The sequence below is a fragment of the Lissotriton vulgaris genome, chromosome 10 (assembly GCF_964263255.1).
Source record: "Lissotriton vulgaris chromosome 10, aLisVul1.2, whole genome shotgun sequence".
NCBI lineage: Eukaryota > Metazoa > Chordata > Amphibia > Caudata > Salamandridae > Lissotriton > Lissotriton vulgaris.
Genome location: NC_141698.1, coordinates 630,476,646 through 630,503,034, shown reverse-complemented (window position 1 = coordinate 630,503,034; position 26,389 = coordinate 630,476,646). Strand labels below are relative to the sequence as shown.

Below are 26,389 nucleotides of genomic sequence, written 5' to 3'. Positions count from 1 at the left end.
TCAGAACTGACGTCAGCGCGCATGGGCGCCGTCTATATACTCCGATGACGTCATCCCGGCGCTCACGACGCCGACGACGGACGCGGAGCCGCAGACGACGCCTACCAGCGCGCAGGGGTATTGCTACGCAAAAATTTCCGGATCCAGTCTGACGCCTGGGGATATTCTAAGGTAAGGAATCTATCACTAACTAATGTCTCTTACAGATATATCGTTACACAAGTAGTAACTTGTGCTTCAAGACCGAGCTGCCTCGCTTCCCCGCATACATTCTACTGGGGCTCCCGAACCGCTTGACATACCCTTTACGTTCCCGCAGAGGACGTCAGATTGCTATCGCCCTAGGTTCTGCGGTGCAGAATAACTTCACGCACTTGCGCACCACCACGATCCCCTCCCTCACGGGGTGGTTACATAGGCTGTGGCACGTACTAAGGATGGAGAAGTTGTCACTTACTTTGGCGGGTGATATAGATCAGTTTGATGAACTTTGGCAGCCGTTCCACTCCCTGCTCGTCACTGAATTTAGGTAAATCACTTGCCCGAGATACCTTCGTCTATTACGGCTCACTGCGCCTGAAGGGACAGATGCATGAATGGATTTTGGTCGAGACATCGTTCCAGGGTGACGACTGGGAGACACGGGATAGGGTAGACCTAAGCACTGGACGGAGGGTGGGGAGGGAGGGAGGGTCTGGGGAGTTTGGGGTTCGGGGGGGGGGGGCGTTCAGGGGGGAGTTTCATCCTATTTTGCAACACTTCCTATGTCTATGTCACTCTGCGGGCTGGACTCATCTTGGAATATCATCCGGAAGGCCTTCGAGCCCCGCGCGTGCCTCTGGCCACTGCAGATGTGTACCTCATATGCAATGTATGTTTTGTTTCTTTGTGCTGCTGCAATAAACATGATTTAAACCTAAAGTGGAGCCTTTATGCTGAAGCATTCTGGGTCAAGGGGACAGTCAGGATCGGCCTTGTGACTTTCATGTCTTAAAAGAAAAACAACTTGCAAACATCTAACCCCAACACTAGATGGCAGGAGTATGCAGAGCATGCAAATCAACAGTACTACACGTCAAGAACAGAGGGCTACAGGTAAGTAGATTTGTTCAGATATATATTATTTAGCCCTCTTCATCCATTGGTCTGTAGTCGAGTTGTTAGCATTTTTCCACTGCAGTGTACAACAAGGTGCATTCGGTCATTTCATAGTAAGTGGCAGTGTTCTGTTTTTTTTACAAGCAGCAGATCCGCACTAAGTCATTCCCTTCAGGGGCTAGTATATAGAAAATGTGTGTTGGAGGCATATGAGCTGCAGATTGCACACTGTGCATAGATTGCCACCTAGTGTTGGGCCCGAATGTTTGCAGTTTGTTGTTGTCCAGAAAAGTTCTTTGGAAGTCACGAGATAGGGGACTCCTCCTTTGGACCACATTGCGCATGACCATCGGCTCCATCCCCAGATTGTTTTTTTCCGCCATCGGGCTCGGATGTGTTTCCTGCGTTCCGGTTAGGAACCAAATTTCCTTCGGCGCGCAATCCTCGCCCAGTTCCACCGTATTGTTTCGATCGCGCTACACATTGGCGCGATTCCTCACCACTTCGAAATCTTCGGTTCCGGTCGTCGACGAAGGCCTTCGGGCCTACCTAGGCCTTACTCTCTGGCTCATGGAAAGGACGCCATTCAAGAAGTGTCCTCGATGTGGGTCGAAGTTTCCCCACACCGACCTACATGAGGTGTGCAACCTTTGCCTCTCACCGGAGCACGAGGCCAAAGACTGTTCCTTTTGTACCTCCTTTCGCTCCAAGAAAACGATCCGGACCGGCGAGCTCGAAGAACAATGGCTCGCTCGTCAGCTTCGATCCCCGACAACATCTTCGAAGAGGGCGTCGACGTGCCAGAACACCCAACACGCCGAAAAGAGTACCAGCTCCTCAGACGCCGAAGACTCCGACGTCGAGGAAGTCACTTCAGCTCAACAGGTCGTAAGTAAGATCGTCGACCCCAACCCTTCCTCGACACCCTCTAAAAAGGCTTCTGGCACCCCCTCACCTTCAGGCCCGGGTGCACACCGAGAGATTGCTTCCAACGCCCCGCCTTCGGGCCCGGCAAAGAAGCCCATTAAGCCTTCAGGCAGCTCGAGCCAGCCTGTCCACGGTGCAGATCCTACTCCAACACGAAAGAAAAAGCCATCTTCGTCAACCAGGCCAACCATTGCTCCGACACCTAAGCTCACGGTGCCGAAGACTGGCATCGCTCATCAATGCCGAAACCGCATTCGGAGCCAACTAAAAAACCGCCTAAAACTCCAGATTCACGAGCTTCAGGACCGAAAAAACACCCGGAACCGAAGAAACAGGTTCCGTTAAAGGACACTTCAAAAGGGCACACTTCTAAACCAAAATCAGCTACCGATTCGGTGCCGAAAAAACCTACGGAGCCGAAAACCTCAACACCGAAGGATCTGCCTGTGAGAAGTTGGCCTGATATATAATGTTCACTATTCTAGTGAGCACTTTGTATCAGTCCAAACAACCCTTATGGTGATTGGTTGTAAGTCAACCTTATAGACCAGCTATCCTAGTAGCGTGGATACGAGCAGGCTTCGGGCTAAACTCTAGAGGGCGTGTTAAGCCAGCTGTTATACCATCACATATACCCCTTGAACACCAAGTGAAAGGACACCACACAAGTGTTCTGAAAATAAACAGTGTATTTATTTAGATCACAACAGCCCTGTACTCTTTATGAGGACAGGGTACTAAGCACACAACAAAACTCTTATAAAAATACTTCAAGTTGCACAATTTACACAAATGCCCGAGGGGCACGAAAAACCATATACTCTGAAAGTGGAATGCGAAATTACTAGCAGGTAAGTACTGTACTAATAGGCTTTGGAATCGCTAGGACTACGTTACTGAACCTTCAGATTACTAGTAGGAGGCCTAGGGGACTCTGGTGCAGAGTGTGCACTCTCACGCGGGATGCGGGACAAAGTCTATGGGAGCTAGATTTCACAAAGTTAGTGTTCTCGGGCGAACCCGACTAGGTAGATCGAAAACGACAGTGGATCCTGACCCTTGGATAGTGAGGCTATGCTGGGGCACCGAAATGCCGAAGTTACCTAGCCCAGGGGCTGCAGCTACATAGGTCTCAAAAGACGTCGGGAATCCTCGTAGACGAACCAGGAGCCTGAAGAAAGAAGTTGCTGGCAGGCGACCAGTGAAGAGAGTTCGAGTTATCCAAGCCTGGATCGAAGATGGATGACACCTGAAAGCAGAGGGGACCAAGTTCGTGACTACTAGCCAGTAGTCAGGTGGCACCAGGAGGGCACCGGATGGTAGTCACCTCGACTAGGTGAGTGGGCGACGCTGTGCTCTGCAGATCTCATGGACCAGGAGGCGTTGTCGGCGACCAGGATGGAGGTGCGAGCTGTCCCACGATGGATGATGCTGTCGACGTCGCTGGACCCAGGATTGGGGCAACAAGTCTTGGCAAATTCAAGCCCACGCGGTGGACCTAAAATGGCGTCTGGAGTGGACCAGGAGGGTCCGGGGTGCTCCTCTTTTGGAAGGGAGCAAGGGCCAGTCTGGAGCAACCAGACCAGCAGCAGTGATGTCGTCGGGCGTCGTTAGGAAGGCCACAAGCCAGCGGGCTAGTAGCCAAACAACGCGGTGAGCAGCAAAAAGCAGAAGGGCCCCACGCAGATCGTGGAGATGCTGGGGGGCTGGACTTCGGTGCTGGAGCTGCTCAGGGTCGGGCCTTCTCGGACCCCAAAGCACTCACCAGAGGATCCCTCGGTGGTCGTGCTGGATAGAAGTCGTGCAGTTCTGATGATGGCCGGTCCCTCGAGGTCTCGTCGCACCTACGGTTCTCAGCTTAGCTGTAGAGGTAGGTAGAGGTCAGAGGTGCCAGGGAAGCCGGGTCTCGTCGTGCTGGTCGGTCGGATTCCTGAGGAAGGACGTGCAGCAAACCGCAGAGTTCTTAGATGGTGCCTGCGGATGCAGGGTGACTACTCCTTAGCCACAAGGGAGAAATCTTGAGAAGAAGTCGAGAGTTCCTTTCGTAGAAAGTAGTTTCTTGATTCAAAGATGATCTAATCTGGAAGGGTCCACGCTCCTGCCTTTATCCTAAAGAAAGGGGTGGGTACGCGACTAGGTCCTGCCCTAGGGGTGGAACCAGGAAGGGGGGTGGTTACACCCCTCTCCCATGCCTGACTTTCCCCAGGCCAGGGGCTGGTGTGCCCCTGGAACTGGTTCTAGCCGGCAGATGCGTAGTGAGCACCGGGGTGCCACTCTGCAGTCACCTTCCTGTAAAGCCCTGCCTACCCAGGATACACAAAACCCTGTCTGGGATGGTGCTAGCACCGCCCCTGACAGGAAACCCTTTGTCCAAGCTCTCCTCGCTGGAAGGACTCCCAGCAGCAGGAGGTCAGACTCGTGTCTGTGGTGGCAGCATCCATTTTTTGGAGCTGAGGCTTCAGTTAACTTTAACCGGGGTTCACAGTTACATACATGTCGTGTCCCTCTAGAAGGGTGGAATGCTAACCGCGTCGCCAGAATTGGCGAGGGGTTAGTATTCCAATTCGTATGACACCTTACTCGACATGTTTTGATAAAGCAATACCAAAGATAGCATTTAACCGCGAGGATTATAATGCACTTAAGAGTATATGGTATGCGTTATCATGGAACAGCTATTAGGACTTGGTCCCGCAAGCTGCAAACGGGCTCAGCTCATGCCAGAGCACCATCTCACACGATTCCAAGCACTCTGCCTTCAGGATTGTCAAGGCCTGCCATAGGAGTGACTGATAGGAATCCGTGTGTCCATTTTTAGGGTTAGATAAAGGTATACTATATCTACAGCAAGGGGTGATTACACCACCTTGCCCCAGCTGTCGTGCAGCCAGTTGTGTCAGATTTAGATGGCCATCCAGGGGTGGCATAATACATGCTTCAGCCCCTGGTAGGCCCTGGGTACACCTATGCCCTGAGTTGCAGGGTCTGATAAGGTGGCCCAGTACCAATTGGAAATGTACCTAAGGTACATGGAATCCATTTTAGAGAGAGAGCAGTAGGCCTGGGGTCCTGATTGGCAGGGCCCCAGGTCAACTAAGTCGGAAAACCAGCAAAACACCAGGCAAACAAATTGGGGGTAACCATAGTCAGGTATCTACCTTCCTACACTGCCCTGTTCAGAGGAACTTTTCACACCTGATCCTGACCAAAAACTCTTGTCTAGGATCCTAAAACTGGTCAATTGACTCAGTTCAAAAAGGAGACCACTTGATGCGCCAGCACCTCCTCCTCCTCCAAAGAAGAGAGACTTAGCAACCTTTCTATTAAGGGTGCCTTCTCCTCCACCTCCCCATACTGTTCCTCCTCCTACCCCTACTCCACCTCACTATTCACCTACACCATCCCTTAATCCACAAGATGATGTACACACAGACTCTGATGACATAGATGGAGGTGCACATGACCCAGCAGGGACCAATAGCCCCCCTTAGTCACCTAATCCATGGGATGATTACAACACCCCTGATGTGCCTTATGTCCCACAAGACGACATATATCCTTCTAGACCATCCCCACCAGAGGACACTATAGGTTTTAACCTACTAGTCCAAAGATCTGCCCAATATCATGGGGAGGACTTACACACAGATGCGGCGAAGGAATGTTTCCTACTAGACACTTTTGATAACACACAAACTTCTACTGCCATTTTATCAATGCTTAAGGGTGTAATCAAACATGCAACCGAGGTTTTTGAAGACCCCGTCAAGGCTAGGGTCCTCAATCCTCGAATTGAGAAAAAATATAAAGCTGCCCCTACAGATCCAGTCTATATTAAAGGTCCAGCACTATTACACTCTTTAGTAGTGTCTAATGCACGTAAAAGTGCTAATTCTCAGACATCAGGTGAGGCCTCACCACCAGACAAGGAATCCAAGTTACTTGACGCCTCAGGCAAAAGAACAGCGTCACAAGCAGCTAATATCTGGGGCATCGCTAACACCCAAGCATTGCTGGCCAGATATAACAGAGCTCATTATGATGAAATAGAGTCCATAATGCAGCATCTACCTGACAAATACAAAAATAGGGCCAATGAACTTAATCTGAAAGAGACACGTTAGTGATAGATTCCTTACCTTAGAATATCCCCAGGCGTCAGACTGGATCCGGAAATTTTTGCGTAGCAATACCCCTGCGCGCTGGTAGGCGTCGTCTGCGGCTCCGCGTCCGTCGTCGGCGTCGTGAGCGCCGGGATGACGTCGTCGGAGTATATAGACGGCGCCCATGCGCGCTGACGTCAGTTCTTCTTTTTTCCGCGCCAGCTAGCGCAGATCCGGAAGAAGCTCTACCCCCAGTCACTTTTTGACTGAAAACTTTTTTTTTTGATCTTTTGATCCTCTATTTAGTCGATTCTCGACTATCGGTGCCAGGGATGCCCGGGTTCAAGCCTTGCTCGAAGTGCGGCCGACTCATGTCGGTCACGGACCCCCATCGCCGGTGCCTGAAGTGCTTAGGCCTCGACCACGACGATCGAACCTGCTCCGACTGCCGGGCCCTGACGTCGAAGGCTAGGCGGGAGCGGTCCCGCAAGCGTCTCGAGCTGAGGCAGTCGGCCCTGCGCCGCTCCAGGTCCCGGTCCCGGTCCCACGGGAGGTCGAGGGACAGGTCGCGAGGTCGGAGTCATCGACGTTCCGGGAGTGGACACCGATCGTCTGGTTCCAAGTCCTCAGGTAAGAGGCATGAGAGGTCGGAGCGACGCCATCGATCCTCCGACCCGCCCCGTCGCTCGCACGATGCGACCGGGGACTCGGGCGACACCGCCCACGCGGCTCCGCGGGAGTCGCAGGCGTCGCCGCCTGCCCCACACTTTCGGGTCCCTGGGCACGGCGCGTCGCAGGAGGAGGTCGAGAGGTACCTCATGGCCATGAGGGCCCTCCCTCCTCAGTCGGTTCCCGTGGCGCCTTCGGGCCGATCGGCTCCGTCTGGAGGTCCTTCCGGGTCAGGCGCTTCGGCCCCGACGACGTCGGGTACTTCGGGCCCGGCGCCGCTGGCGACTTCGGTCCCGGCGCCGCACGACCTCGCTGGATCCGGCTCCGGATCCGGGACCTCGCCGGTCGACCCTACGACCTCGCCGGCGCCGTCCCTTCAGGTGTCGTCCCCGGCAGCCGATGTGGTTGCCGCCCCCAATGTTTCCTACGGTCCTCCTCAGGAGTCGGAGGGGCGCCGATTCCGTCGGCCTTCGGAGAGTTCTATCTCCACGAGGAGGCCCTGGCTGTTAATCCTGGTCTCCAGGAGCCAGGTGACGAGGAGCAATGGGAGGGGTCCGAGGACCCTCTGGCACGTGATTGCCAGTCACATCAGGACTGGACATATGAGCTTGGGGAGGCCAGTGGTATTGACACCTCGCCAGACACTGGATTTACGTCGCCCCCGACTGTGGCTTCGGAGGCGGGTTCTGCTTACAGTGTAGTGTTGACGAAGGCAGCTAAGGCCTTAAACCTTCAGCTCCCCGTCGCGGCCGTGAGGACTAATCTCCTCACTGAGGTCCTCAAACAGCAGTCCGGCTCCGCGGAGCCCCTCCTGCCGTTCAACGAGGCCTTGTGTGACGTTCTTCTGGGCACTTGGTCCAAGCCCGCTGTGGACAGGAACGTGGCCAGACGCTACCGCCCGGCACCGGGCGACCCTTGCTTTTTGTCCACCCACCCCACCCCCGAGAGTCTGGTCATCCAGGCCTCCAACTCCCAGACCGCATTCCCGTCGGCCCCGCCCGACAGGGAATCCAAGAGATATGAGCAGTTCGGGAAGAAGGTCTTCTCGTCTGTGAGCCTAGGGCTACGGTCAGTGAACACCAACTGTCTCTTGGGCCGCTACACCCACACTCTGTGGGACACGGTTGCGGAGGTGCTGCCACAATGCCCTGAGGAGGTCAGGGCTAAACTCAGCCAAACCCTTGCGGACGGCCGAGATGCGGCACGTTTTTCTATCCGGTGTGGGCTGGATACCACGGACTCACTGGGCAGGGCGATGGCAACGACGGTGGCGGTTCGACGCCACGCCTGGTTGAGGTCCGCCAACTTCTCGGCCGATGTCCAGGCCACTCTCCTGGACATGCCGTTTGATGGCCATCGCCTCTTCGGCGACAAGGCAGACCATGCGCTGTAACGTTTCAAGGACTCCAGGGCCACGGCCAAGTCCTTGGGCCTTACGGCCCCACGCCAGCAATCGGGTGCCTTTCGCTCCTTTCGTGGCCACGGAAGGGGCGCCCCACCACGGACCGCCAGCCACACGCCGCAAAATGTCCAGCAGCGCGGTGGCGGACGTGGGAACCGCCGCGGCGGTGGTCGGGGTCAGCGGCGAGGCCAGTCCACACCTCCCTCAGCAGCCCCCGCCTCAAAACCTTCCTAGTCCGAGTTTTCAGGCCCATGTGACGCCTGTGGGAGGCAGGGTTCGCCATCACCTCTCCCACTGGCATACAGTCACTTCGGACAGGTGGGTGCTGCAAATTGTCCGAAGGGGTTTCTCCCTCCCATTCGAGTCTTCCCCTCCATCCATGCCACCTCAATGCCACCGTGTGTCGGGGGATCACTTGCAACTTCTGCAAGAGGAAGTTTCGGCCCTCTTGGCCAAGAGGGCCATCGAGCGCGTTCCTGGGCCAGAAGTAGGACGTGGTTGTTACTCCCACTACTTTCTGGTACCCAAGAAGGGCAAAGGGGGCCTACGCCCTATCTTGGATCTGCGGAACGTCAACGGCTTCCTCCGGACGGAGAAGTTCAAGATGCTCACTTTGGCTCAGGTCCTGGCTGCCCTGGACCCAGGAGACTGGATGGTAGCGTTGGACTTGCAGGACGCCTATTTCCACATCCCCGTCCTGCCGGCCCACCGGCGTTACCTACGGTTCATGGTAGGCCAAGAGCACTTTCAGTTTACCGTGCTCCCCTTCGGCCTTGCCAGCGCCCCACGGGTGTTCACGAAGGTGATGGCGGTGGTCGCAGCCCATCTGCGCAGGCAGGGGGTATCAGTCTTCCCCTACCTCGACGACTGGTTGTTGAAGGCGGGCTCGCCCCAGACAGTCGTCGGCCACCTCCAGACTACGGCCGACCTCCTGCACTTGCTGGGGTTCTCCATCAATGTGCCGAAGTCACACCTGTGTCCCTCTCAAAAGCTCCTCTTCATCGGAGCGGTTCTCGACTCGGCGCAGTTTCGGGTTTACCCACCCGAACAGCGGGTTCGGGATATTCAGGCTCTGATTCCTGTCTTCAGGCCGTTATCCCGGGTCTCGGTCAGGTTGACGCTGCGGCTTCTGGGGCTGATGGCCTCCTGCATCCTTCTGGTGCGTCACGCCAGGTGGCGGATGCGGGCTCTGCAGTGGGACCTGAAGTTTCAGTGGGCCCAGCATCAGGGCAACCTGTCCGATCATGTCCTGATCTCAGAGGGCACTGCGAAGCAACTGCAGTGGTGTCTCACGGACCGCGACTGGGTCAGTGGCAGACCCCTCTCCCTGCCCCAGCCGGAGCACGTAGTTGTGACGGACGCGTCCCTCCAGGGCTGGGGAGGCCACATGGGAGAGGCGGAGATCAGAGGCCTCTGGTCTCCGGCGGAGTCCCGGCTCCACATCAACCTTCTGGAGCTGAGGGCGATTCGTCTTGCACTGAAGGCATTTCTCCCCTCTGTCAGGGGGAGCGTAGTGCAAGTGTTCACCGACAACACCACCGCCATGTGGTACTGCAACAAACAGGACGGTGTGGGGTCGTGGACCCTCTGCCAGGAGGCTCTGCGCCTCTGGCAGTGGCTGGAACATCAGGGCGTGTCCCTGGTGGTTCAACACCTGGCAGGCTCTCTGAATGCCAGGGCGGACGAACTCAGCCGCCGGTGCATGATGGATCACGAATGGCGTCTGAACTCGGACGTGGCGCAAGGTCTCTTTCGACAGTGGGGAGAGCCTTGGTTAGATCTATTCGCCACAGAAGAGAACGCGCAATGTCAGCAGTTCTGCGCGTTGGAATTTCCAAGGCGGCACTCGCTCGGAGACGCTTTTCGTCGCGAGTGGAGCTGCGGTCTGTTGTACGCCTTTCCGCCTATACCACTTCTGCCCAGAGTGCTGAAGAAGATCAGGCGCGACCGGGCCCAGGTCGTCCTTGTGGCTCCGGACTGGGCACGAAGATACTGGTATCCCGAGCTACTCAGCATGTCAGTCGATCCCCCGATTCGTCTGCCTCTTCGGGAGGACCTTCTGTCGCAGCAGCAGGGGACGGTCCTGCACCCGAACCTGTCCAGTCTCCACCTACAAGCTTGGAGATAGAGCGGCGGCAGTTGAGGCCATTTGACTTGCCTCCCGAAGTCTGTGATATCATTCTGGCAGCCAGGCGTCCCTCCACAAAGTCGGTATACGCCTGCCGGTGGAACAGATTTGTGGCATGGTGCACAGCAAAGGCTGTGGATCCTCTCTCTGCACCCCTTTCGGAAGTGCTGCTCTTTCTTCTTTCCCTTGCCCAGCAGGGCTCTGCTCTGGGCACTCTTAAAGGGTACCTTTCTGCTCTATCAGCCTTCTTGAGGCTACCAGATCAGCCTTCTTTATTCAAGTCCCCTATTGTAAGTAGATTTCTGAAGGGCATCACGCACATGTTCCCTCCTGTTCCCTTCGTGATGCCCCAGTGGGACTTGAATCTTGTTCTCACCTATCTGATGTGTGCTCCCTTTGAGCCACTTCATAACTGCCCTCTTCGTCTCCTTACTCTAAAGACGGCCTTCCTGGTTGCCATCACCTCTGCCAGGAGGGTGAGTGAGCTCCAGGCTCTTTCTTCTTCTCCACCTTTCCTGTCTGTTCATCCTGATAAGGTGGTGTTGCGTACACGACCTTCCTTTCTGCCCAAGGTTGTCACGGCCTTCCACATCGGGCAGTCCATCACTTTGCCCACCTTCTTTCCGCCTCCGCATCCCTCGAAAGAGGAGGAGAGGCTCCACCGTCTGGATCCAAAACGTGCGCTCTCCTACTACCTAGACCGCACTCGCCAATTCCGGGTGGATGACCAACTCTTCGTTGGTTACGTGGGCGCGAAGAAGGGGAAGGCTGTACACAAGAGGACCATCTCTAGGTGGATCATCTTGTGCATCCAAGCATGCTACTCCATGGCGAGGAAGGAGCCCCCGGCTGGATTGCGGGCTCACTCCACTCGGGCCACGGCAACGACAACTGCCCTGGGCCGCGGTGTCCCCCTGCAGGACATCTGTCAGGCAGCCACGTGGACCTCGCTGCACACGTTCGCAAGACACTACTGCCTGGACAGTCAAGTCCGGAGGGATGGCTTCTTTGGCCGTTCCGTCCTCCAGGACTTTCTGGTGTGATATTGGTTCGCAGACCCACCACCGGGGTTGGTATTGCTGGGGTATCTATTCTAAGGTAAGGAATCTATCACTAACGTGTCTCTTTCAGATGCACAAGTTACTACTTGTGTAACGATATATCTGTAAGAGACATTAGTTAGTGATAGATTCCTTACCGCCCTCCCATCCTCCCCGTTCTGCGAACCGATATTTAGGGTTAAGGTCATCCCCTTTCAGGGCCCTAGTTTCATGGCACCAGTGTTAGTTCTATCATGGCTCTGCGTATCTGGCGCGGAAAAGCTGTGTTATCAGAACTGACGTCAGCGCGCATGGGCGCCGTCTATATACTCCGACGACGTCATCCCGGCGCTCACGACGCCGACGACGGACGCGGAGCCGCAGACGACGCCTACCAGCGCGCAGGGGTATTGCTACGCAAAAATTTCCGGATCCAGTCTGACGCCTGGGGATATTCTAAGGTAAGGAATCTATCACTAACTAATGTCTCTTACAGATATATCGTTACACAAGTAGTAACTTGTGCTACAGGAAGGTAAAAATATTACCAACACTTCCATTCGCTGTGCCCTAGATGCTGCAGATACCGCCTCGAGCAATTAATACCAGCACCCTCCGACGTAGACATGCTTGGCTATGTATCTCGGGTTTTAAACCTTAAGTACAAAACTCCATTCTTAATCAGCCATTTGATGACACGTTTATTTGGCCCATAGATTTTGCGATACAGCAAAATCTATGGGAGCCTTGCAGCAGCAAGCTCCCAGACGTTAATTTTGTCGCTCTTCATACAGAGGCAACCCTAGAGGCTACTCCTCCGAAAGTCCCTCCACCTCTTACAAAACCCCTAGCCAATCCACATTCACTAAGGGCTACCAAAGAGGTGGTTACAGGGGTAACAACAACAAAGGCAGAGGCAAAACCAATAACTCCCGCTCTGCCTCTACCCCTACCCAATTACTTTCCTCCCTCAGACCCCCCCCCCAAAACATTCCACTCCTGTGGGGGGAAGACTGCAACAATTCCTTCCTGCCTAGACCAACATCACATCAGACAGGTGGGTGCAACAAATTATTCAATCAGTTTACTGTCTAGAACTAACATCTACCCCACCAAACATACCATCCAAACTGCGTCTAATGTCACAAGAACATCTAGCACTGTTAAAACAAGAAGTATAATCCCTGCTACAAAAAAGTGCAATAGAACCAGTTCCTCTGCACCAACAAAACAAAGGGGTTCACTCTCTATACTTTCTGATTCCAAAAAAGGACGGCTCTCTAAGGCCTATTCTAGACCTCAGACCGCTAAACATATACATACAGTCAGACCATTTTCACATGGTAACAGTACAAATCCTTCCGCTTCTGTCGCAAAACGGCTTCCTTGCTACTTTAGATCTCAAGAACGCATACTTCCACATTCCCATTCACAAAGCTCACAGGAAGTATCTTAGATTTATAATAGACGGACAGCACTATCAATTCAAAGTACTCCCATTCGGAGTCACAGCAGCACCAAGAGTATTCACCAAGTGCTTAGCAGTAGTGGCAGCGCATTTACGAAGACAACACATAAATGTCTTCCCGTACCTCGACGACTGGCTCATAAAAGCCAGCTCATACAACCAATGCGTGGAACACACTCCTGCCACAATACAACTGCTTCACGACTTGGGGTTAACAATAAACCACGCCAAGTCCCATCTACAACCATCCAAAGTGCAACAGTACCTCGGTGCCACAATAAACACCTCAAAAGCGCTTGCCTATCCCACTCCAGCAAGGATAGCCAGCATACAAACTCTTCTAACTAGGTTTGAACTACAACACTCCCTTCCAGCAATAGTGTTCATGCAACTCATCGGGATGATGGCCTCTTGCATTTTCATGGTGCCCCATGCAAGACTTCAAATGCGTCCACTACAAGAATGCTTAGCATGTCAGTGGAACCAGGCTCAAGGTCAATTGACGGATCTAGTGTTGGCAGACGGTCGGACTCATCGCTCTCTGCAGTAATGGAATGGAATGGAATGGAAAGAGAATGTATAGAGCGCAGAGGAGAGTAGGTTGAACCGGAAACGCTGGATTTAGTGGAGCTGAGATTTAGGTAGAAGTTTTATTAAAGAGCCAGGTTTTAAGAAGCTTTTGGAAAGTGAGTAGATTGGATTCTGATCTGATTGGGAGGGGGAGAGAGTTCCAGATCTTGACCAGATTGTAGGAGAGTGACCGGCCTCCACATCTAGCTCTTCTGATGCGTAGTACTGAGGTGAGGTGAGAGGTCGCGGATCTGAGGGGGCGATTGGGATGATAGGCTTTTACCAAGGGGTGATTGATGGAAGGGCCTGTTCCCCAGTAGGAGCAATGTGCAATGCACATGCTCTTGAATTCGATTCTAGCTCTGACAGGGAGCCAGTGGAGATCCTTCAATCTGGCTTTGACTGTGGCTCGGCGAGGGATGTCGAGAAGGATTCTTGCAGCGCAGTTTTGAATGATTTGAAGTCTGTTGAGAGTGGACTGTGGGGCCCCAAGGTATAGGGCGTTACCGCAGTCGAGACGGGATAGAATTAGTCCTTGGACCATGATCCGTTTTGAGTGAAATGGGAGGAGAGGGAGAATTTTTCGGAGTAATCTCATTAGCCCGAAGCAGGTGGCGGCAAGCTTGGTTGCTTGGTGGTTGAATGTAAGAGTTTGGTCCAGCCAGATGCCTAGACTCTTGATTTGCTCCTTGGGTTGTGGGGGGCTGCCTAAACAGAGGGGCCAGATGGAATCAATGGATTTTATGATGTTATTTCCAAGGAGCATTACCTCTGTTTTATCCCCGTTTAGTTTTAAACAGGAGCCTGACATCCAGGCGGCAACTACTTCCAAGCAATTGTGTAGGCTGTGGTGGGAATTGAGAGGTGGGTCCATCGCTACCACTAGCTGTGTGTCGTCCGCATAGGTGACAATTTTCACACCGAAGGGGCGGACGACATCAGCTAGAGGGCTAAGATAAACATTAAAAAGGGTGAGACTCAGGGAGGAGCCCTGAGGCACTCCGCAATTAAGAGGTTTACTGGAGGCGGTGAAATCCTTCTCAAATACTTGGAAGGATCTGTCTGTGAGAAAGGATCTCATCCAGGTGAGTGCTGTTCCTGATATTCCTATCATGCCAAGGCGGTGGAGTAGAATGTCATGATTTACTGTGTCGAAGGCGGCACTTAGGTCGAGTAGGATGATGGCCGCAGACCCGCCACCGTCCAGGATCCTTCTTGCCTCCTCCGTCACTGCTATCAAGGCAGTCTCCGTTCCATGACGAGGCGTAAAACCCGTCTGGGTGGGGTCCAGTATGTTGTTAGATTCCAGGAAGTTGGTCAAAACGGAATTGACGTACTTCTCAAGAAGTTTGCTGAGCCAGGGTAGAAGGGAGATAGGTCGGTAGTTAGAAGGATTGGTTTGATCAAGGCTGGGTTTCTTTAATAGAGCTTTGACCATAGCTCTTTTCCATGGAGGCGGGACAATGCCAGTATGGAGGGAGGAGTTGAGCAGGTCTTGGATGATAGGTGAAATCTGCCTGGTTATCGGGATGAGAACCCTAGGGGGGGGCTGGATCGGTGGGTGATCCGGATTTGACCTGTCCCATGATTTTTTCTAAGTTGATTAGGTCTAGTGACGGAATGCTATTGAGAGCATTGAGTGGGACTGTCGTGGGGCCTATGTCGGCGGTATCGCTGGGCGAGGTGGCGGAGTGAGAAAAAGAGGAGTTGATGACTTCTATTTTATGGTGAAAGAACTCCGCTATCTCCTCGCAATGGGTCTGGGTATTGTTGTGATCCTTTGGGGTCTCGTGAAGTTGCAGGAGGGATTTAGCTATCCGGTAGATCTCCTTGAGTTTAGAAGCTGTCTTGTCGATCTTTTGTTCGTAGTATTTGGCCTGAGCTAGTTTGATATCTGCTTTGTAGTTTTTGATAGCTGCTCTATAGTTCGCTTTGTCTACTGGGAGATAATCGAGACGCCATTTCCTCTCGATACGTTTGCAGGCGCGTTTAGCCTCCCGTAGATCAGTTGTATACCATGGGGCTGTAGGGTTGCCCCGCTTGGGATGGGTGCTTTTTAGTGGGAGTACTCGGTCTAAGGAGCTGGTAATCCATCTATTGTAATTCTCATTGCCCTGGATGGGATTAGAGGTGTTGACAGGTTTGGTGCGCTGTAAGATGTCCTGTCATTCAGGTATGGGAATTTTGGACCAATTGCGTGACTGTTGAGTCGTCGGGGGTTTAGGAAGGGGGTGATTGGGGAGGGTCCAGGTGAAAGGGATGAGAAAGTGATCGGACCAAGGAAGGGGGGACGGGTTTCCAACGTAAAGGTTGGAGCAGCTGCTGAAGATGGGGTCTAAGAGATGGCCTTTTTTATGAGTGGGTCCAAGGACACGTTGCTGTAGTTCGAGGGTATTTAGGCTGGAGGATAGTTCTCTGGTGTTTGGGTCGTTCGGGTCGTCCAGATGGATGTTGAGGTTGCCCAAGATTGTAAAGTTAGCGGAGCTAAGTGCAAGGTTTGCAGCTATCGGAGCAAGATTGGAGAGAAACTGCCCTTGTGACCCCGGTGGGCGGTATATGAGCATACCAGAGAAGGTATGTGTGGGGCTGAATTTTATATAGAAAGGAAGACATTCACTGTCTGGGAAATGCACAGCGGTGCTAGTGACTTTGTATCCTGTTTTATTGATTACTGCTAGCCCACCGCCAATTCCTTTTTTTCAGTCAAGGCGGAGTATTTGGTATCCAGGTGGAAGGGATTGTACCAAGTCGGGTTCCGAGTGTTCCTGTAGCCACGTCTCTGTGACGAAAAGGATGTCTGGGCTTATTTCCTCTAACATTAGGGAAATTTCCATGGAGTGTTTGGGGAGTGATCGGCAATTGAGCAGGAGCATAGAGTATATTGTGGGTTTCATTTTAGGATGGGGTGAGAAATGAAAGCCGCACTGGTTGCAGGCGGGGTGTTTTATAGATGGGTCCCATGCGTGTAGGCAGGGTGACCCTGCCGCCTGATTTAGTTGACGAAGCCCCTGGCCCCGGTCGGTCGCGGACGGGGCGCCGACGGGCTTACCTTTGGCGCGCCTTCGGCGCGTCCGCTGCGCGTCCAGGGATTACACATTTATATATGAGAGGGTGTGTGGCCTCTGGGCCGTGGGCGTGGCCTGTCGGCTGAGGGAAGCAAATGTCGGCGACTACCACTGTGCCGTGTCAGCGTTCAATCGGCTGCGCGGCGAAGCAGTGATTATGAAGTTTGAGGTAAGCACTAGGAAGAGTGCATTGCAGGTTAAAAAGCAAAGTATTTGTGACAGTTTTACAATTTTACAAAAATCTTTACAAGGGACGACCACCGTATCTAGAGCCAGTTCCTCAAATAATTTGAACTGCGGACGCATCGCTCTCCGGCTGGGGAGCCCACCTACTGCAACACACCATGCAAGGCAGGTGGACACCACAACAAAAGTTACTCCACATCAATCATCTGGAGTTACTAGCAATATTCCTAGCACTATAAGCTTTCCAAAATCAAGTATCAAACAAAGCTGTTTTAGTCTGCACAGACAACATGACAGCCATGAATTACATACAGAAGCAGGGAGGCACACACTCCCTGCAGCTATCTCAACTAGCACAGGAAATCATTCTAGCCCATCATGTTCCAGGAGTACTAAATACCATAGCGGATCTGTTAAGTCGTCAAACACAACAGACCCACGAGTGGGAACTTCATATGCAAGTTCTTCAGCCATTCTTTCAGATGTGGAACAACCTCAGATAGACCTATTTGCCACCCACGAAAACTCCAAATGCCCAAGCTTCGCTGCCAGATATCCACACCCACTGTCTAAAGGCAATGCGATATGGATGAACTCGTCAAACAGATTTGCGTACACTTTTCCACCTCTACCACTGATGCCACTATTAGTACGCAAACTACAGCAGCATTCTCTCACCCTCATACTAGTTGCTCCAACGTGGGCCAGACAGCCGTGATACACCACACTGCTACAGCTGTCGCTAGTACCGCACCGAAAATTACACCTATCGCCACACCTCTTAACACAGAACCGTGGAAAGATCAGACACCCGGACCCAGCTCAGCTCAACCTTGCGATCTGGCTCCTGAAATCCTAGAATTTGGATATTTGAACCTTCCTCCAGACTGCATGAATGTCATAAAAGAAGCTAGATGTCCAACGACTAGGGCATGTTATGCAGCCAAATGGAAACGATTTGTAATATATTGTCACAACAATATGAACCCTCTAGATGTGTCTATTCAACACATCATAGGATACTTACTGCATCTCCAAAGATGCAACTTAGCCTATACGTCTATTAGACTACATCTTGCTGCAATAGCATCATATCTGCAAAACAGACAACATATATCTCTATTCAGAGTGCCTGCCATTAAAGCCTTTATGGAAGGCATTAAAAGAATAATTCCTCCCAGAGTACCACCTTCACCTGTGTGGAATTTAAACGTTGTTCTCACACGGTTAATGGGACCTCCCTTCGAACCCTTGCACAAATGTGAACTACCATTTTTAACATGGAAAGTTGCGTTCCTTGTAGCTATTACTTCTCTGCAGAGAGTTAGTGAACTACAAGCACTAACCATTCAAGAACCCTTCTTGCAAATGCATCACTGTAAGGTAGTTCTGCGTACTAATCCAAAATTCTTACCCATAGTCATTTCTCCTTCCATCTCAATCAATCTGTGGAACTGCCCGTTTTCTTCTCGCAACCACAGACAGTACCAGAAAGAGCTCTTCACACATTAGATGTCAAAAGAGCATTGCTATACTACATAGAGAGGACACAACCCTTTTGTAAGACAAAACAACTTTTTGTGTCTTTCTCACCACCACACAAAGGTAATCCCATCCCAAAACCTGGGATAGCTAGATGAATTGTCAAATGCATACAGATTTGTTACCACAAAAATAAATGTACTTTATCTGTTCCTCCTAAAGCCCACTCTACAAGAAAAATAGGGGCTTCAATGGCATTTTTAGGGAACAATCCCCTAGATGACATCTGCAGAGCAGCTACATGGTCTACACCGCACACATTCACAAAACACTATTCGTCGCCCCTAGGGATGGGTACTGCTATGCAATCCATGCACAGTGTGCAATCTGCAGCTCATATGCCTCGAAAGGAAAATGCTACTTACCAGTTTGCATCTGTTCTTGGCATGTAGAGCTGCAGAGTTGCACACGCCCACCACCTCCCCGGCTACTCTTGTCTGTTCCAGTATTATCTTAATTAGATGCAAATTACATGGGCATCCTTCCTTTTCCTGCAAAGCTCCATCATTTCCCTAATGGCAAATAACAATCTGGGGATGGAGCCAATGCTCATGCGCAATGTGGTCCAAAGGAGGAGTCACCTATCTCGTGACTTCCAAAGAACTTTTCAGGACAACAACAAACTGCAAACAACCGGGCCCAACACTAGATGGCGATCTATGCACAGTGTGCAACTCTGCAGCTCTACATGCCAAGAACAGATGCATACTGGTAAGTAGCATTTTCCTTTCTTTTTGGTTTTTTAATAGAACAAATCAATATTTTTCCTTTTTTCCACTGTAATATGAGGGCTGAGCAGCTGCCACAATGTTTGATTTAAGAAAAAAAAAATGGCAAAACAAGTATTGACCAAGCCAAAAGGCTTACTGCCAACTCGAGAACTATTGGCTTTGCCAATGCTTGTTTGTGTGTTTTGCATTAGCATGGTTAATTTAAAAAAAAAATACAAATTAGTTGTGACCTACAACTCCGTTCTTTCTTAGATTATATAAATTGAATGAAGACACTTTGTTATTATAATTAAATGGAAATAAATGGAAGTAAGCCGTAAATGGTGCAATTCTTAATGTACCCGGTTACTATTGTAGGGTTTGGGATTATATGCTGCAAGAGATATTGAAAAGCACACCATGGTAATAGAATATATTGGAACAATCATCCGCAATGAAGTAGCGAACAGGAAGGAGAAGCTTTATGAATCTCAGGTATATATATTTATATATATATTTTTTTTATATAAAGCAACTTATGATTTTGATAAACATATGGCATTGGTAGGAAATGTGGTCCAATATAGCTTATGCTGATCATTAGGAAAACATGTGTGTTCATCTTAATATATAAAGAATGCTATTTCTGTGAGATATAATTACATACCTCATTGAGTTTGGTACTTGTCCTTTAAGTCTAGTTCTAAAGTTTACATAGAAATTAAGAATGTCTTCAATCCTACTTTTTACTCTGGTAAGTGCCTTTCATTGTACATTCCTAGTGTCTTTGGTTGGACTATATTTTAACCCTGGAAAATGTCCATAAATTTCAAATCTTAAAATTCTGTTTACAAATCCACACCATTGTTAATGTCAAATGAATAAAATGTAAACACTCCCTCTGTAGTCGTTGACAAATACCTTAACTTATTTTCTATTTCATGTTGGTCTTCTCCCAATCCTAGAACCAAGCTGTAGCACATAATGTTTATGGTCATATTACCTGATTCCTGCATTGTTTGCAGCTTATAATCTAAGGTCCCAAATGCATGATTGATGTTCTCAAGGGCATGGAATATATGTTTAAAAATGCATTATACATAACATTCTGAGAGCGTTTCAATTTCTGGAAGGCATGGATTATTATTTTTTTTTTCCTTATTTCCCAGCCTGCGTTTTGTACTGTGTTTTATAGCATTGGCTCAACACAAAAAGAAGTGTATTCATGTGTTAAGGTGTGTTGAGAATATATAAATATACATAGTTATATATATATCATAGTATATATATATATATCAGTAGCACTCCAGTCAAACAAATATATGCCCCTTCAGCTCCATCTGTACTGCGAGCACAAATAGCGATGGTCACATTAACTGTCTCCCCATCAATATCCCATCCTATCAGGTTGTTTTGCTGCGCCTCATAGTATGTCTGGCTTAGCCTTACCATTTAATAGGAAACCTCTTTTTGCCCATCAACTGATGACACTGTACCATTTACATGCAGTGTGCCAGACGAAAATAGTTTTATTTTCACCCACATTCTGATCTTTCTAGTCTGCTAATCCTGTTGATCCAAATACATGATTGCCGGTTGGTCCTCCGTATTGTAGACCGAGGCGCTGTGGGTTGCCTAAACTCCTTGCAACACCACTATTGAAACTGAGAATTCCACCTGATTTTCTTTTTCCACTATGAGTTCTTGAGACTCCAATGGACATCACTTTATCATTACTTCCTAGCTGGGAATTGATCACACTTGATTGTGCGGTCTTCTGTCATTAACCAATTATTTGCTGCTTCTTTAATCCTTTAACAAACAATCAAGGTGATCTCAAAGATTCAGATTGAACTCCTGACCAAAGTTGAAAGACTTTGGCTCTTGATAAAGAGTTTATCGCTAAGCAAACATTATTCTTGTTATTTTACTGCCTTAAAAGAACAGGTGTCTTAGGGACAGTTTGTATACCTATGACTTGGGTCAGAACTACTTTTCCAGACATTCAAGAAACTCTTTCTAGCTGAAGTCAATGGGTGATAATGAGGGAAATCAAGATCTCAGTGATGGAACAACAGATGCTTTTGATGGCTACTTCTAACTGCAGATTCCTCACCAATAAAATATCTCCAAGCACCAGTCTGGATCTGGAAGCTCTTTCAGTAGAAGCCGGCATGTGCCATTGTGCAGTTCCATTGCAACCTCTCTCCTCCCGTGAAGTGATGGTCGGAGTTGCATGTAAGCACCACCCTAGTGCACTGCCATCAGTTTTTCTTTCTTTCTTTCAATGCCTTCGTACATGGATCCGAAGCTAGCTCCTAACTTTTTCTGGTAAGTCTTTTTGCAGAATTCCTTTCCACTATGCAAGGGACCATGTATTCTAAAACTAGAGTGTTTAAACCTTGTAGGGACTACACCAAGCAGATGTCTATGAGAGATCCTCACACAGTTTGCCTCTGGTGTTTGGTCTCTGGTGTATGGCGTCTGGCCATAATTTCAAGTTGTACGAATAGTGGGACCATATGAACCTGAAGGTGATCCAGAATTTCAAAGCCAATCTGTTCTTTGCTGAAGGAAAGCCCATAAGCCTGCTTTGAAGTCGCAGACCTGTTCCGGCTCTTGTGGCCATTCCTATATCAGGTCTGGTTTGTCGAAAGCCTGTCCCTGTGTCGCCAATCTGATAGAGACTACTAGCCGCAGATTCCTTAATGTAGAATTATCCCCAGGCGTGAGACTGGACCCGTAAAACTTTCTTGCCCAACATCTCTGCGTGCCGGGGTAGGGGGTGATTTGGGGGGGGTGGTTGGGGTCGGTACCGCGCGACTCCGCCCCGACGTACTCCACGGGCGTGACGTCAGTGAGGTCACAAAAGCCCCACCCCAGTGCACTGACGTCAGTTTTCTTCTTTTCCGCATGCAATGCGGATCCGGATTGTGTTCCTGGCCTGTTTCAGGCCTCTATTTTCCGCTTTTGGGCGTTATTTCTTTCTTTCTTGGGAACAGTGTGCGAATGCCTTCGGGCTTCAAGACGTGATCGTCTTGCGTGCGCCAGATGTTGGCGACTGACCCTCACCCCCATCTACATGTGGTGTTTGGGGGAGCACCATGACTCCACAGACTGAGAGGCGTGTCAGCAAATGAAACCAAAGTCCTGGCGGGAGCGCTGGATGAAACTCCTTTCGGCACGCATGTTCAAGTCTGCGTCGCCACCGCGTCCGTCCGACGCGGACGGCTTCAAGAACCGCCACCTCTGACATCGTCCTTCTCCCAGGCCGCAGGAGCGTCGCTCACCTTTTGGTAAGTGTTGCAGTTTGTCCCCGAGGGCTCTCCCGCGTTGGGCGCGTGGGTTCTCCGCGCGTCGCCACCCTATCTGCCGTTTCACGGCACGGGGCGACTAGAGCCCAGATGGAGGACTATGCGGCGGCCTTGCAGGCCTTGTTGGCTTCTCCTTCTTCTCCTTCTCCTCCTGGCACGCCTGCGGATCCCTTGTCACGTGCGGGGACTTCTGTGGCGTTGCCAGCGGCTCCGGCCCCGACAAGATCGGCTCCAGGTTCAGACGGATGTGGTGCCGTCAGGGTGCTGCCCTTCGGGGTTCCCTCCTTCGGACCACGGCGCCTATGCCTCGCCGCAAACCCTCGCTGGGGTCCCTGTAGTGTTGCCGGATGTTGCCGGGTTCCGGGGCGTGTCCTCGAGTCCCCCTCGGTCCTCTGGGCAGGCGGCGGCCTTGTCCGAGACCTAGGTGATGCCGCTCAGGCGCCTACGGCTGCTGGCCCTGGCGGCGCCGCAGGGGGCGGCTAGGGGTCTGGGTGTGTCCACAGGCCCTCCTCATCCCGCCACACAGGCGGCTGCCTCTTCGGAGGTCGAATCAACGCCTTTTCTGCGCCGTTCCTTAGCTGCCCTGCTCCGACCCAGCCTCGGTCTCCTGTGTCGAAGGTCGTTCCGACGTCTTCTTCGGCGCCGGTCGACGTTGACCTGCCACCGGTCGCGGACTCTACGGTGCCAGGCCGTCGTTGATTCGTCTTCGGACGCCCCCTCTTCTCCAGAGGTTCGGCGGTTTTTGGTTTCATCTTCTCTGGAGACAGGTCCCCGCGTCGTGGCTTTTTCCCCGGAGTCGTCTAAGAACAGCTCTTCGCCGCGGCCACAGTCTTTGCCGGAGGGCCCTCAGGTTCCCCATTCCTCGGGCCCCCTTCCTCCTTTCCGGGCTTGGCCTTTCCTTCCTCCATTTGGACTTGGGGACGGCAACCTTAGCTCGCAGCCGTCGCCCAATGAAGTGGAACCAGGCAGAGCTACAATGAAAGGCCGCAGACATCAGGCCAGACCAGGCTAGCGCCACAGCGATTCAGGAGAAGGACGGACTCGGGCGGAACGCAAACCATCAGCAAGAGGCTCGCACCTGCGACATACAGTGACGCCACGGAGAGCTGAGGCCCGAAGGACGACCACACCTCCCCAGCACATGATAGAGCTATATAATAGCTACCATTACTGCACATAGGGCATGTTACGTCCCAAGAACATAGGGACCCTCTTAGGAAAAACTTCATTAATGGGTAGTGTGTGTCGGCCCCTCCCTTGGGGCATGTCCTGGCCTTTCTTTGCCTATCTTGGCCTTTCCTGGCCTCTACCTTCGGCTGGCGTCTGGCTTGTCCTGGTGCTTCATTCCGTTGTGTAGTCTGCCTTGGTTGTTAGAGTTTCTGATCCCCACCTGGTCTTCTTCGTTGGGGGTTCTTTTACCTGTCCTTGACCTGCTGTTCCATTCAGGTGGCACTGTAGTCTGCGGATGGATTACCTGTCCTTGACCACCTCCTCCTTTCAAAAGGTATGGCCATCCTTGGCGGTGTAGTCTGGGGATGGATTACTGTTGCTCCTCTGCTCCTGGCTTGTGGCCCTTCCCCTTATGGTTGTAGTTGCAGACTCTCTTTCTCTCTCTCTCTTTCTGTCACAGCTCTTTCACGTGCTTGTGCCTTCAGGATGGTTCTCACCTTAGCTTGCAAGGTGTTTCCACGGAGTGGTGCTTTGCTCTTTTCTTACTAGGGTTTCGCTGCTCTGGTCTTCTGGTGCTTTACTGCCACTTGGTGCTTTCGCCTTGGCTTGCACAAGTTTTTCCTCAGAGTGGTGCTCTGCTCCTTTCCTGCTCTGGCCTGCTGTTGTCACCTTCTGGTGCCTTGGTGCCACCTGGTGGTGTTTCTCACCTTTTGTTTCTCTCTAGTTTGTCTCTGTTTTTTTTGCACACTGTTCCCATGCTCTCCTCAGTTTTGTTGTGATGGCTCCGCATTGTGGTGCGAAAAAGTTCTCTGAAGCAAACTGACGTCAGCTCGCTGGGGTGGGGCTTCTACGTCACGCCCGCGGAGGACGTCTGGGCGGAGTCGTGTGGTACCGCGCACAGAAATGCTGGGCATAAAAGTTTTCCGGGTCCAGTCTCACGCCTGGGGATAATTCTACGTTAAGGAATCTGCGGCTAGAATCGTCTCTACCAGATGCACAAGTTACTACTTGTGTAACGATATATCTGTAAGAGACATTAGTTAGTGATAGATTCCTTACCTTAGAATATCCCCAGGCGTCAGACTGGATCCGGAAATTTTTGCGTAGCAATACCCCTGCGCGCTGGTAGGCGTCGTCTGCGGCTCCGCGTCCGTCGTCGGCGTCGTGAGCGCCGGGATGACGTCATCGGAGTATATAGACGGCGCCCATGCGCGCTGACGTCAGTTCTGATAACACAGCTTTTCCGCGCCAGATACGCAGAGCCATGATAGAACTAACACTGGTGCCATTGAAACTAGGGCCCTGAAAGGGGATGACCTTAACCCTAAATATCAGTTCGCAGAACGGGGAGGATGGGAGGGCGGTAAGGAATCTATCACTAACTAATGTCTCTTACAGATATATCGTTACACAAGTAGTAACTTGTGCATCTGAAAGAGACACGTTAGTGATAGATTCCTTACCTTAGAATAGATACCCCAGCAATACCAACCCCGGTGGTGGGTCTGCGAACCAATATCACACCAGAAAGTCCTGGAGGACGGAACGGCCAAAGAAGCCATCCCTCCGGACTTGACTGTCCAGGCAGTAGTGTCTTGCGAACGTGTGGAGCGAGGCCCACGTGGCTGCCTGACAGATGTCCTGTAGGGGGACACCGCGGCCCAGGGCAGTTGTCGTTGCCGTGGCCCGAGTGGAGTGAGCCCGCAATCCAGCCGGGGGCTCCTTCCTCGCCATAGAGTAGCATGCTTGGATGCACAAGATGATCCACCTGGAGATGGTCCTCTTGTGTACAGCCTTTCCCTTCTTCGCGCCCACGTAACCAACGAAGAGTTGGTCATCCACCCGGAATTGGCGAGTGCGGTCCAGGTAGTAGGAGAGCGCACGTTTTGGATCCAGACGGTGGAGCCTCTCTTCCTCCTTCGAGGGATGCGGAGGCGGAAAGAAGGTGGGCAAGGTGATGGACTGCCCGATGTGGAAGGCCGTGACAACCTTGGGCAGAAAGGAAGGTCGTGTACGCAACACCACCTTATCAGGATGAACAGACAGTAAAGGCGGAGAAGAAGAAAGAGCCTGGAGCTCACTCACCCTCCTGGCAGAGGTGATGGCAACCAGGAAGGCCGTCTTCAGCGTAAGGAGACGAAGAGGACAGTTATGAAGTGGCTCAAAGGGAGCACACATCAGATAGGTGAGAACAAGGTTCAAGTCCCACTGGGGCATCACGAAGGGAACAGGAGGGAACATGTGTGTGATGCCCTTCAGAAATCTACTCACTATAGGGGACTTGAACAAGGAAGGCTGATCTGGTAGCCTCAAGAAGGCAGAAAGAGCAGAAAGGTACCCTTTAAGAGTGCCCAGAGCAGAGCCCTGCTGGGCAAGGGAAAGAAGAAAGAGCAGCACTTCCGAAAGGGGTGCAGAGAGGGGATCCACAGCCTTTGCTGTGCACCATGCCACAAACCTATTCCACCGGCAGGCGTATACCGACTTTGTGGAGGGACGCCTGGCTGCCAGAATGATGTCACAGACTTCGGGAGGCAAGTCAAATGGCCTCAACTGCCGCCGCTCAATCTCCAAGCTTGTAGGTGGAGACTGGACAGGTTCGGGTGCAGGACCGCCCCCTGCTGCTGCGACAGAAGGTCCTCCCGAAGAGGCAGACGAATCGGGGGATCGACTGACATGCTGAGTAGCTCGGGATACCAGTATCTTCGAGCCCAGTCCGGAGCCACAAGGATAACTTGGGCCCGGTCGCGCCTGATCTTCTTCAGCACTCTGGGCAGAAGTGGTATAGGCGGAAAGGCGTACAACAGGCCGCAGCTCCACTCGCGACGAAAAGCGTCTCCGAGCGAGTGCCGCCTTGGAAACTCCAACGCGCAGAACTGCTGACATTGCGCGTTCTCTTCTGTGGCGAATAGATCTAACCAAGGCTCTCCCCACTGTCGAAAGAGACCTTGCGCCACGTCCGAGTTCAGACGCCATTCGTGATCCATCATGCACCGGCGG

At 51.7% G+C, this 26,389-nt stretch overlaps 1 protein-coding gene across 2 annotated transcripts in view; it reads left to right on the top strand.

Annotated features, from left to right (window-relative positions):
* KMT2C (lysine methyltransferase 2C) overlaps nucleotides 1–26,389 on the top strand; it is a 1,555,522-nt gene that overhangs the window by 1,412,577 nt on the left and 116,556 nt on the right. For both annotated transcript variants that reach the window (XM_086941472.1, XM_086941471.1), the window contains one exon: nucleotides 19,287–19,403. In XM_086941472.1, coding sequence (XP_086797598.1) covers nucleotides 19,287–19,403 — 117 coding nt within the window. The remainder of the gene's footprint in view (nucleotides 1–19,286; nucleotides 19,404–26,389) is intronic.